General features: G+C 38.2%; 1 protein-coding gene across 1 annotated transcript in view; it reads left to right on the forward strand.

Moving 5' to 3' along the window:
- LOC113984997 (protein tyrosine phosphatase receptor type N2) overlaps positions 1 to 14,354 on the forward strand; it is a gene marked incomplete at its 5' end in the record, with an annotated part of 86,648 nt that overhangs the window by 63,914 nt on the left and 8,380 nt on the right. The window contains one exon of the mRNA XM_039385573.1: positions 12,617 to 12,690. Within this exon, the coding sequence (XP_039241507.1) occupies positions 12,617 to 12,690 (74 nt within the window). The remainder of the gene's footprint in view (positions 1 to 12,616; positions 12,691 to 14,354) is intronic.

Here is a 14,354-nt window from a genome sequence, read left to right on the forward strand (position 1 = left end):
CTGAATCTGACCTTACCGTAACATATTTAAATAATATTTAGCATGTTTTAACTATGATATCTATTTAACTATGATAGCTCCTTGTACACAGTTACAATTCTAAGACAGTTAACAAATCACCTCTCACTTCCATGACAGACTGCTTAGTACAAGCTTTGGTTTTGAGTTAGAAGATGAGAAGTGACTTAGTTCAAACCATGTGCATTTTCATGATTTAAATAAATAGAGAAAATGATAATGGATTGTTTCTGTAGATAACAATGCTTGCTGGATTTTTGATAAAGACTGTTTTTCTGAGGCTGATTTCTGCTGAGAATTTCAATGTTCTTGATGTATTTACAAGTTTTATCCTTTGTTACTAGTGAAGATAAGCTGATTTAGATTTAGTCTGCTTGATATTCCTTCCTCACCCCAAACTCACAGTAACTCTGAGCTGATCAGGTTTTTTTTCTTTTTGTTTGATCTAGAGAAAAGTTGAGAATTTTCTCATTTCATGTCTTTCCCGCAGGCTTATTGTAGTGACTAAAAGTGTGATATATTGCAAGACATTTTTATTGAGTGTTTCTGGCACCAAAAAAAAAAAAAAGAAAAAAAAAAAAAGGAAAGGAAAAAAAAAGAAAGAAATGAGATTACGAGTCTTCCCACTTTCATTTTTCTGAACTGAGAGGCTTGGATAGTGTAGATAATAGTTTGATTTTTAGATATTAATCCAGTCAGCAGCTGCTTAGGGTTTGCTGACCATCCATTTTCTTGTGTTTGAACTAGCTGGAACGAGATGAGTCAAAGGAAAGGCAAATATGAATTTTAAAATCCTTTTAAAGTATTGATTTCCAAATTCTAAAACCCAGCAAAAAGATTTGATTTAGCAAAGCCAAACCCACAGTTTATTCTCTTGTATTCAAAAGCTTGGATTATAATTGATGAGCACACACACTCTAGCCTGGGCTGGCTGTTGAGGTTATCTCCCCAAGTCCTTTCCTTGCCCCTGCTACCCTATTGTCTGAGGGTCTTGTGAGTCAGCTCCTGAGCAGATGCAGTTTATACCGTGACATTTTAAGGCAAAACAAAAGATTCCTTAATTCGCCTTCTGACTCATCGTGATCAAATGATTTGGGCTAATCTGAACCCTTGCTGAGGTTTTGCTTATCTGCTGTGTGGATTTAACAATCATAATGAAGTTGTGGGGTTAGCTCCTCTCTGAAAGGATCTTATGAAAGGAAATGCTTGCCCATACTCATGTTAAGATGGATTCAATCTGCTTATTTTTGAGTCCTTATGCAAAGTCTGAGAAAATTCTATTGTTCAGTTGTGCAGATACAAGTCCAGAGCTGACTGTTTCTGACATGCTTTTGGTGAAGAGGGAATATTTTTTCAGCCTAGCATCCAGGTTCCCCCATGAAAATAAAATTTAACATACTACGTGTCATACAGTGGTTAGGAGAATATATGGTGTAAAAGAGAGATTACCTTTTTTTAAAGGTATCTAATGTTAAGAGGACAAAACATGGGATTAGAAATAGGTGGTATTCTGGATAAAAATTTACAACAGAAAAATTCAGGCTAATTTTTTTTATGTTCCAAGTTTGAATTAGTCACATTGCTGATGTTTGAGATTTGGATGAGATAGATTATTATGTCTAGGAACACAGAAAAGTAATGCAGGCCAATGGATCCAAAAAACTGGGGTTTGCTTTGTGTACCATTGTGCTATCCATAAGAGTGCCTCAATTCTCAGCAGCAATAATACCAACCACTTAAATCTGAAATGTTGCTATTTCAATTTCCGAAGGAAGTTCCCAGTGTCCATGTAAACATATCATATGTTGTAAGGCCGGTTTTTCAAATAAGCTGCATTTATGTATTGTAACTTTTATGTAATGAGTTACCCTGGAAACACAATTAGGCAAATAGTGCTCATTCTTACAGCCTTTCCCAGCAGATAATTAATCACAATGAGAGCTGGGCCCCCAGCTACATGCAGAAGTGTATATAGGGAATGTATAGGATAGTTTTTTATGGTCCAACCTGAGATGCTCAGCAAGCTCTCAGTATTTAAGAAAAGCTGTTTAAAACAGTGTTTATTTCCTTTGAAAAAACCATTTTGACATATAACACTTTAAAGCTTTAGGCAGGTTATTCACTGTATATAGTCACTTATTAACAGTTCATAAAAGGAAGATAAAAATGTAGCATGTTCTACAAGCTTCTGTTGTGAGATGCATTAGTGACCACGGGGAAGGTGTTGTTGGTTGATATTTTCTAGTGGATGTTGGATGGTCTGCATTTTTAGGTGGTTTCCTTTATGAGATACAGAAATTTCAAACAAAAAGCAAATAAGTTATGAATGTGATTTCTTTGATTTTTTTTTTCTTTTTTTTATATAGTTTAGTGGTCAGGGATTACCCTTAAAGAACCCTATTTCTTGAGCTTTTTGCTATTCTGAAGATTTTACTGGAAAAGAATTGGGAGTAGGAAAGTATGGTAGAAGGCAATCCTAATTATCCAGAGTTTGGGGCAAATGAATTGTGAAGAAAGACTGATCAGACATGGGCTTTTCCTTGGAAAAGGGAGCACGAAGGGGGGTCCCCATAGAGCGTTAGAAGACCCTGAAAGAAACATATTGATGTCAGTAAGCAGCTTGAGATAGTGACTAATTTGAAAACAAGGGGTCATTGACTGAAACTAAGGAGGAGACAAGCAGATAAGGAATTTGGGCGACATTTTTTCACACAATGGGTAGGTTAGAATATGGAAAAGTGAAAAAGCTGGCCATGGAAGTACCGTGCCACTGGTTCGAGAAACAACTGAATAAATGTTTGGGAAAGGAGGTTTATATACAGAGTGAATAAACTTTTTCAGTAGCTAATCTTATGCAGCAGAGAAGCGTTCAAGGGACTGGATGGTAGTATTCTTCCTGTAAAGGGTACGATGTATATTGCCTAACTAAAGTGTGGTTTTTCCACAACTTATATAGCTGGACCAGTTCAGTCACTTTTAAGGATAAACTCTGTTAAAGAATGAATCCACAATAATTGCATCTTTTATTCAGGTGACTCCATGTACTGTCTTGTGAAAGCATTACCACCTACGAGCAATGTAAAATGGAAGTATTGTAAATCATAATTCTTACAATATAATAGTTTCATGTGAGCGAGCTACCTCCGTGTCTCCTGGAAAGAAAATTCGTATTTTCCAAAGGGGACTCCAAGATTTTTTAAGGTCAACTGAGGCATGTTTTCAGAAATGTCATTTTTTCCAATAAGGATCTAAACTTCATTCATGTTCAATTCAGCACACAGAGATCGACTGCCTCTCAGGTAACTTATCAATAGCTTCTGGAAGAGATACTAAAAGAAGCAAATTGTGTAAAACTCTATAGGTGCTGATCCTGGGAAGCACCTGTAAGCCAGCAGTAGCAGCATATTCACAATTCTTTCTACAATGTGCTTTGCATGTGCTTTGTGTGTGTCTGCAGGTGCATGAACAAGCTGAACTTAGATGTGTGCACTGGTATTTTCTAGTGTGACCATAGGTGGTTATGGGACATCTTATACCATACAGAATATAACTCATTAACTTCCTTCCTTGCATGTAGTAATTTAGGCATATTCATTTTACTTTCAACTTCAGGGGAGGGCGGAGGAAATCTAGATGTAAAAGAGAATTCCTATATGGTACAGAATGCGATGTGACAATTCTCACGCACAGTTGGAGTGAGGAAGGATTGGTCCTCAAATTAGCATCCATTTGCATTCAGTTACAGTGAGTGGTTTCTGCATGTTTTTTCTGCATTGACAAAGGATCTTAGCTTAAAAGCTGACATGTCAGCAGTGAGTTCTATCCTTGCAAGGCTGTTAAAATCAGTATAAAGCTTAGAAACATTATTTTCCTGTAGCATTTTTTAAAATATTAGACTGCTTCTAGGTGTTCCATCTTCAGTGTCACCTTCCTTTGGACTGTGTACTGACAAAGCCATATCACATTTATGCATTTATAAAATGCAGTCCTCAAGTATTAATGTAAAATGTGTAAACAATAACACATTATGTAACATATAGTCTGTGTGTATATGACTGTCACAAGTATTATAATTACTTCACTTTTATTACCATAAGTACTCCCTTCCTACTTACATGTTTGCCTTGCCCATTGGGTTCTTTTGTTGAAGTTGTTTCAGTTTTAGGTTTTTAATTAAGGTAGTGAAATTTTAATTTTGTTAGGTGTATATAAGTACTTATGTATTAGTCTGAAATTATCAACACTTCACTGATTTAGGTATACATTGGATCCATCCCTAATTACATACACACATGCACACAAATTTTGTTCATCTCAGAGACAGAATAAGCTTTTTATGAAAATGCCAGCCTCAGTACATTTATCTTTTTTGTTCTCTTTAAAAGTGTGTCCCTCACTAGGTTTTTGCTGACTCTTTTCTCTTTCCATGAAAAGCTTCCAATGATCCTTCTGACCAATAGCAGAACTCTAGTAGTTACAACAACAGACATCTGGATAACTACAAATGAAAATTGCTTTTATTTTTGCAATTTCTAGCTGGTGGTGAGCTCCCTTTTTTATCTCTAATATTTACAAATGTTTTTATTTAATGGGCACTTAGATAATGCAAGTTGAAGGAAGAAAAAACTCTCATTTCTTTGCAGCATAGCCATTACTCAGACAACACATTTTTCACTTCCGTGGTCTTCACTACACTATACTGCAACTGGTTTATCTTTTCATTGTGGTTCCATGTTGCTCTGCTTTTGTCATTTCCTTCAAAATCACCAAATGGGGAGGTGAGGGAAATGGAGAAGGCTACGGGCACAAAACACAGACCTCAAACACCATTGGATTTGTCAGATTCTAGCATTTGTGAACCCAAAAGTGCAGAACAGAAACTCAGCTCTTTTCAACCCAGGTTCATTCCAGCTAACTTTAGCCATATAAAACATCTAGTGTTAAGCATCTCACCTAACCTAGTTGTCTAGGTCTCCTCAGTCATCAATGAGAACGATATACACCTCTGGAGGATAATTCTCAGGCAAATGAATTGCCATCAGAGTTTACCTTCTCTCTCTTAGCTGTTGGGAGAGGAGATGACTAACTCCAATTCGAACTTCAAGGATGGCTGGAGTAGATGAGATGAGGTTGGGCCTTTGAGACTAAGCTAGTTAGTAAATATTACCGGTTTGCCATTAAAACTAATGGTCAGTGAAGAAGTGGTGTTACACTCCCCCTAGTTATGACCCTTTTCTCTTTAATCAGATTGAGTTTGCCCCTCATATGGTGTGATTAAATGTTTTGCTGCAACATTAAGTACTCAATGGGGCAAACACTTGCTGGAGCAGCTACACGAGCCATCCTTTAGAATTTGTCAGTAGGAAGCTGAAGGCATCCAGGGCTTTAGGAGCATGGCAAATCTATAGCATATCTGTGCTACGTCCAGCTACATTAGACATTGGAAACAGCAAAACTGTGACAGTGTAATAGTCCATGAGTGCTGATTTACCCTCCTAGCTCCCCAGAGAGCCCAATTCTATTCCTATACACTACTGCAGACAGAAGTATAGGTGGCTATGTTTGTGTATCAGGCTCTCAACAGACCTGAGTCTAGTCACTGCCTGTCCTTGGGTCTCCATAATTCACTGTCTACCTCCCTCCTATGGCAAAGCTGAATGCAGAAAAGGGCCAGAAAATGCAGTACTAAAGCCAAGAAAGCCTATTTGTCAGAATCTTCACACAGGGAGGGAAGAAAGGCAGCACAAAGCCGCTGTGCACAAGTGTGCTTTGACCATGACGCATCACTTTTAGGCATGAGTCATGCAGTCATCACCCAAACATGAAAAGCACTTGTATTCTTCCTAAACACAGACACACTCTGATTAGACAGCTCAGTCTCCTCACAGGCACTGTATTTTTTTTCCCTTAGTTTCTTTCTCAAGTGTATTTTTGGTATTTCATAATATTACAAGTGAATCTTCCATGGCGCTCCCGACTGCCTGTGAACACTGAGCCGTGTGGGATCTGAGGCTAAAGGCTGCTGAGCAGCAGCATCCTGAAAATATTAATTGGATCTTTTTCAGCTTCCAGCAACAGCGGAGTAAAGAACTGTATTAGTGACTCTTCCTTCAAGATTCTAACAAGCCAGTTTTTAATCTGACCTAACAAGTCCCTTTGCCCTTCAAGGCCTAATTCAAAATCTATACAATATAATAAATATAAAAAGATGCATTAAGCAGGTAATATCTGACTAGAATGAAGCCGAATACTTATCACTACAAAAAGAAAGGCACTTGATGGGTCATTTCTGTATTCCCCTTAATACTCCATTTTTTTCTGTTGGGAGAAATGCTTATTCCCACACAGATCATCATAATTTCCTTAAGGAGAAATGGTAAAAGTGTTAATAACCCTCCCTTTACAACCAGCAGCATGACTCCTACATCATATATTCAACTTTGTGATCACTTCATGATCAAGGGGAACAGAAAGAGGGCTGAGAAAGGTGTAAAGGGTATTGGAAAAAAAATAGACTATCTATCTAGGTCCTCACCTCTCTGGTGTCCAAGCACCTTGTAATCATTAATGGACTTGCTTTCATAACAACTCATTAGGTAGGAAAAAAGTGGTTCATTTTATAAATGATGGTGTGAAACATAGGGTGAATTTAATGATTTAGCCAAAGTGGTGCAGGAAGTCAGAGTCTCAGTCTGGAAGAGATCTGAAATATATCTAAACATAGCTCCCTAATGACCAAGCCATCCTTTAGGACTCACAGTAACAAATTTGGAGCCATTCTGCAGCGTTATAATCATATCTTTTTGAGGATATATGCCAGTAGATCTGAAAGTTGTTCCCAACTAGAAAAATCCTTTTTAATTTAATATTTATGAGTGAAATGTATTTGTGAAACATTCACAAAGAAAACCCTTCAGTTTGGGTTATTTAAAAAGAAACCCCCCACAAATAACTGCTTTGATGAAGTATTTAAGCATCATTTTATTTTTATAAATACACAGAAAATTCAGAGCATCTAGAATCTAAAATATTCCTTTTAAGACAGGGCTTTAATATAAAATTCCATCAGTTTCACAGAATATACACTGCACTTTTCATTAGTGCTGAATAAAATAGGACTTTTGACTTTGCTTTCAGCGTATGCTCAAGCCTATTACAGAAAAATCTCAAAGATTACCTTAATTAAGCCAAAATTTTCATGCATTTATATAACAAATGCTGATTGTTCTTATAACCTGAAAAAAAAGCAGAAAAAAAAGAAAAGAAAAAAAAAAAAACCACAAAAAAAACAACCCAGCACATTTTCAGGTGCACAAGCTCTGTAGTTTGCTGAACCTGAAAAATACTGTTTGATGATATGCCTTAATTTTTCCTTCCCAGCTGATACATTTAAAGATTTTACCCCTCTCGTCAAACTTTGTCATATTCCTGTGCCATCACAGTGACAGCAATACTGCTACAATGGGGAAGGGATGATCCTCCACAGAGTGTTTGTCATGTGTCTTGTGCTTAGCAAAATAGGTCCCCTGCCATGCTTAGGGGGATGAGAAAAGAGGGAAGCTTTCATTATTATAGTCATAAAACTAACGTTAGTTAATTCACTGTGATTTTAAATATTGCAGGCTGCTGGTCACCTCACGGAACTTATGGCAGCAGAATTTGGCCAGGTCATTATTCATGGAGGGAGAAAAAGGGAACTTAACTTTTATCCGTGTTTTTATGACATGCTGGATACTCCACTTAGGCAACTATCTAAGGGCAAACACTTTAACCCCTTGAGATCTGCTAATCAGGAGCACCAGCTGTTAAGTGCCAGCGTGCATCCTGCATTCATGCCTGCAGGGAGAGAAAGGGTTGCAAAGGATATGACCCTAAACTTCAGAAACCGCTTCTCTCCTTGGGGGCAAAATATCATTCAGCTTGCATCTTCTCTTGTTTTCCTTTAGTTTATCCAGTTAATGTTCCTGATGTGGGTTGTTGTGCACTCACTGTGAATGCTTCAAGCCTTTTGGAAGATGATAGTTAATTACTGAAGTTAAAATCTGGCTTGCACTGGTGTGGAAGTACTTTCAGAGGTATTTACTCAGCGAGCTCACTGAGCTGCTAAGGGAAGGGGAAGGCTGGTACTATCTGGCTCACAATGAATTACTGCAAATGCATGTTCTGTTTTTTAAAAAAAGCACATTGCACAGTCATTTTTCACAATAGTGCTGGTACAATATTAGATCAGTCTCACACTAACTTACATTCGTACATTCATTTAAAACAAGCAATGAAATCCATTGTGTAAAAACCTGTCACAAACACCAACCAAATTTATTCCCTGCAGAGTAAAATACAGTCAAAAGGTGAAAAGGCAGTTCTTTATTGTTTAAATGCTGCTTCTTTTATCCCTCCCTTTAGTTTCTGAAACCAGTAGCACTGTTAAGCAGACAGATATGTATTGATGGGGAGAAAAGATAGAAAATATTGCCTTTTTGACATATTTTGTGTTCTCTTTTACAAATATCAATGCTCTCCAGACTAGTATTTTTAACCCTTCCTCTAGATTATTTCTTGTATGACAATAAATTGACATCTGCATTTATTACTGGACTTCATAATTTACTAGCCTGAGAAAAACACTTCCAATAACGGGATATCCATGGAATCAGTGGATTGAGTTCTTCCAGCTTTTACTATAAACCACTGCATCAAATGTACTTTATATGTGGGTTTTCCAGATAAGCAATGTTTAAATACCTTAGCAGCGTGTGGATGTTTCGTAGCCATCTCAGTAAGAGCATGACTTGACTCCAATGTCCTGAGAAGCAATATCCCTCTCTCCCAATGTCACGTAGCATATGCTGTATTTTTTGTCACCTGAAAAGGCTCAAAAGCATAAATAAAATGTAATTGGTTACTATGGAATGTTATGCCATACTGCTGTACTCTCAGCTTAAAGAGAAAGACTGAGCGTGGCAAAGAAGGTGTTGAATTTGTGTCAGATTTCAGCAAAATAATTCCAAAGGGAGTTGAAAGATCACGATGCACTTAAACACTGAGCTTTTCTCACCTGTAAAGGCAGGTTGGGTTCAGACCTCCCTTTGTGCCTTGAAAATCTCTTCCTTTGTCTGTCTCTGTCACCGGAAAACTTTCTACAGGCTATCGCACACATCAGTGGAAGTGAGCTGAATCTACATGGTATAACAGCAGTCTAGCCTAAGCTTGAAGAGAAAAAAAGCCCTCATCACAAAATGAGATTTAATAGGGGACTAGCAATATGCATATTTAAACACATTTGTTTTAGCCACAATAAGGGAATAGCTGCAGAACATGTAGACGCAGAGGAGGAAGAGAGGTTTACTCATGTAGACAGAAAACAAGTCATGCTGGCTTTATCCTATGCCATTGATTTCATCCCTTTTCCTTTTCTTATTCCAAGATATTTTTCTTCCAAAACAGAATCCTGTCTTTGCAGCGCTAAGCTTTGTTGACCAGTCTCTCTAAGTACTTAGGTAGTTCCCATCACGATAGTATCCAAGGCATTCAGAGGTGGAAAAAAGGGGGTAGCAGACCACTCCATATCTCTGCTTTGGATTGTCTCTAACCCCCTGGCATCTCAACAAGACACTTGATTTGGGCAAAATCATACTTCCCTCTCCTTTTCCTTTTAATTACCTATGACTGAGGATGTCAGAAGTGCTTTTGGGTGACCTGCTGATCACAACCCATGGGTTGGGGGACACTAATCAACAAAAACTGACATTTCAGGGACTTTACTAACAAAACACTTCAGAACAAGCTTCCCATTAAGCACACCAGCCCACTAGGACTGTTCTTATGTTCCATTGCAAGCATATGCTTTGCTGATTTGCTAGATCAGGAATTTTTGATCAAGTGTAGTTCATACTATTAGTCATGTCATTCCCTTAATGATGATAAAAAGGCAAGTGTCAGTTCACTAGTAACTGCCTGCAATCTGCATCACAGAAATGGACAAATTAACTCTTTCAAAGGTAAGCTCAGAAGCCTGTCTGGCCATTAAGGAGTGTTATTATGCCTTGTCATGAACCTTTTTCCTTTTTGTCCTGAGGCTACAGTAATTTCCAATAAAGACCATCCCTCACTGGTGGGGCGACATATATGTTCACAGCCATGTAGCACTCGAGCCTGCCAGCTCCAGTGGGAGGATCTCCTGGTTCATCCTTGCAGCACACAGCTCAGAGGACAGCTCAGGACAGTGGTTAACTTCGTGCATGGATGACAGTGTCTTAAATTTTTCTCATATCTTAATTTCTGAGAGTTGCTCTGATGTTGAGCCAAAATGCTACTGGGACATTTTATTTCCTGGTAATCAAATGAAGCTACAAGTAAGGCTGTAAAGCATGTGCAGTACTCACACAGATCTGGTCCCATGGATATCTGTGGTGAAACAGGAAAATCCCACCTAACTGCACATTTATGTGTGAGAATAAACACAGAAATGAGCTACTGTCTTACACCAGTGTTAGGGTTTGCAGCGAGAGTACCTTTACTGATGCTTTCCAGGTGAATTGCCACTGGAAAACCTGCAACAGATTTAAGTTATAATTATTGTCACTATTATCAGATTTTACAGCATATGTAAGTATGTATTGCTTTACTCTGTTGTAAGAAGATTTTGGGTTTTTTTAATTTTAAAATATAATTTTTTTTTTCAAAGCCCATCCCTGTAAATCCCAGTGGTTGGAGAGGGCGGGGAGCAGGGAACAAAAGTCCTACATACAATACCCCAACCCCTGGCAATTAGCAAAACTATCTGTCAGATAACCTTTCTAAGTTGTCACTATTTTATTTACTGAATTAATTAATTTCATTTCTGATACAGCTGAAGAACATATTTTCATTGATATGAAGAACATATTGCAAGTCAATTATTCTTGTAGAGCCAACGTTATTTTAAATTATCTTTTCATATCTTTTATCAAGGATACCAAATGAAATCGTTCACTATTAGTTACTTTTCTGAATTTTTTAAAAGGTGGTGCTGAGCTATAAAGTTGAGTTGGGTAAGTGAGGAGGTGAATGATGTTTACATTGACATGAACCCAATTACGGTTAGACAAGCCCCTAAATTACAAGAGTTGTAGAAAGAGTGATAAGCATTGGGTCCAATTTTAAAAATCCAGTTCTGAGGACTAAACAAGTATGTTTCCAGATGTATGCAAGTTACCTATTGCAGGAACAATGCTTTAGGTGCATGGCCCACGAGTTGGCCACTGAGACACCTGTGAATAGTTGGCCATATTTAAATGCCTCCAGAAGGAAGTCGCGACTGGCACAGGCTGGGCCAGGAAGTTCCTAGGGCCAGACAATGGAAAATGGTTGTCAAATTGCACATCCAAGGGCCACAGTCTTCTTCAGAGCTGAGTATCCTTTAAAATAGAAGCAGATTGCAGAATTGTAGCCAATCACTGCCCTTGATAAACCATCTCATGACAAAAGTGAATGTACAAAAGAGGAGAGACCTGAGGTCAGCATCTTTCCAAGCTTCTCAAGCTACAAACCCACATCTGCCCTAGGAGAACGCGTGGCCAACCAGCGCAGCAGGGAATAGTGGAGCGGAGATGGAGGTACACTTGAGCTAGGATGACCCTTTGCCCATCTGCCTGATCTTTAGCACCATGAGATGTTCTTGTAAGATGCAGAAGAGAACAGATGCACGAAAGCCAAATTCTGTAGCTGAACTTTTCAGCTCGAAGGATTTCCAACCAGTCTTGGAGCTCATACAGGAAGGACCAAAATCCTGATTTCCCCTCAATCCCTCCAAAAAACATTATCAGATTAGGCCCTTAAGGAAAATGAGGAGGGTGGTCTTGAAATGTCTTACACTAGAGGAAACTGAGGAGGAAATCAGTATCTCCCTGCCCCCTTCAGTTCTCTAGTCTTATTATAAGAAAGGGAAGAGGCCTGAGGACTTGCTTTGATCTCCATGTCCTGAAAGAAAGCACCTCCGTGTGCACAGAGGAAGGGAACTGTTGGGCTGTCTGTGTCTGTCATCTGTGTCCTGGTGCTCCTGATCATTACGCAGCAGCCATATCCAGAATCCCAAAGTATAACCTAAAGAAAGTGCCTTAGATTTTCCAGATGAAACAGTGATGACACAGCAAGATAGTCTGGCAGGTCCTGAACAAGGGAGCCATGGACAGGTTTTCTGGATCTCAACTGCAAGTGACAAAAGCTCACCTAAACCTTGTTTTTACGGAGTTAATTCTTTGTGTGGTTCAGGCCCTTAATTCAGTGCATACTCTTAGAATTGACAAAGGGACACCCAGTGGCCTTGCCATGACAGACCCTTAGGTTCTGCAAAATATATTCTGCTCTAGGGGAAGAGACATTTTTAAGAATTTGTTTTTCTTTGGCTTCTCTTAAATTAATGTTAGTAAAAGGTGCCCCAACCTCTTATTTTTCGATATGAACACAAAAATTGCAGCTGCCTGCCAAATCTGCTGAGAGATGGATGTAATAATTTTCAATTGGACTGTTAGCCCAAAGGGAACCTGATAGCAAGAGATTGACAGATGCAGCATGGATTATCTTGTGCTCTGAACTCAGCCCAATTTGTGGTTTGTTGCAGGTGCTAAAGAGATTGATATTGCTGCTACCCTGGAGCACTTGAGGGACCAGAGACCAGGCATGGTCCAGACAAAGGTACTGTCAATAAATCCACTGGGATTTTAAATACATTAAAGGTCTTTCACAGTAGTTGTTTTCATGACAGAAGAGAGAGGGTATGACCTAATTTAACGCAGGTCGCTTGCTGATTACTGTTTGGCTCCCTACCAACTGAGGTTTATTTATGCTGAAGATTTATCTAGGTTACTTTCTTTAGTGTTTACTGTTCTTTCTTGTAACATCTCCAACATCTATCTTGATTACCATATATGAAGGGCAGTCAAGACAACAATCTATAGCGTGCTAAAGAAAATGTGCATTTGAAAGAATGTTCTTGTTTCATCCTGAACTATGGATTATTTGCTTAGACTCTCTGTGCTTAACTGTGCATGTAATATTTTTTTTAAAGCTTCTATTCATGAAAGAGAATGTAACTGCTGCATTTGATTTTTTTTATGGGGAAAAAAACCCCAGAAGTTTTAAGTTAAAGGAAATAAAGTTTTGTAGGAAATCTAGTAAATTTTAGTATCTTTGAATGGAAGAAGCTTACATCGTGCCTTGTCCTTTGTGGATGTAACACGGAAACTATGTTTGTACCCTTTGGTGAGGTGAATGTCTTACTCTCTAATTCCTGTCAGTTGTAATAGTTTTGACATTTTTCCACAATGTAAAACTTTTAAAGATAGCTGATAGTGTGATTGTAGTCCCTTAAATTAGAAATGAAACTTACTATTATTAACAATTCCAGTGTTGTATGGAATGATATTTTACAGTATTTGCTGCAAGAGCTGCAAATATGTCAATAAAGAAACTTGTTCCTGGCATGGAGACCAAATAAATCTGTTTATGACATTATAAAATATCAAATGGTAGTTATAGTCCCGAACTGAGTAGCAATGTGACAGCACTCTGTCTTGGCCAAGCTGGAACTGACAGGAATTTCTACATCATTTAGGGAGCTGAAATTGCTGAGGGGCAAAGGTAAAATAAATGTGCTGCAGAAATCAACATCACTTTCATAACTTTTCCTGAATCTCTTCCCAATAATTCTATTTTCCCACTAATACGAGGAGAAATAGTGCTGAAGAACAGCTGGGGGAACGTTAATTATTATTTACCAGTTTAGTAAGTGCATGAAAAATAAAGATAAGCCAGTGAAAGCTAACTAAGCTTTATCTGCAGGTAAGACAAGAAAATCACACAAATCGTTCTTCTGCTTTGATTATTCAGACTGAAAAAAAAATGCAAATAGCACACAGTATTCAATGTCATATATATTTACTCTGAGAGAAGATACAAGTCCTGGACTACTCTGTAAATGCCTCCAAAATATATAGCAGCTCTGTAGCAACATAGAGCTCAGATTCCAGTTTCTTTTTCAGAGCAGAGAAATTATGGCTTGTTGCCTTCAGCAGAAGAAAAAACATCACTCCAGAACCAAAGAATGAGGTTATGTGAACAACTTCTCTTACTTAGCTCAGCAATAGTTACCCTAGTTCCATGAAAATGTCCCTTAAGACATGTTTTTTTCCCTCCAAACATCTGTCTGGAAGAGCTCCAGAAAAAAAATGTATCCTGTGTTTTCATCCAGGATGAAAAATTTTCTCAGGATATTGCTTATCTCTCCTCTTGCTCCTTCTTCCATCATTGTCATTTTCTCAAAACCACCCAAATCACTTATTCAAGCTAATGTCTTGCAA

This window comes from Pipra filicauda, unplaced genomic scaffold (assembly GCF_003945595.2).
Source record: "Pipra filicauda isolate LSUMZ 115617 unplaced genomic scaffold, ASM394559v2 scaffold420_size638996_pilon, whole genome shotgun sequence".
Classification (NCBI taxonomy): Eukaryota; Metazoa; Chordata; class Aves; order Passeriformes; family Pipridae; genus Pipra; species Pipra filicauda.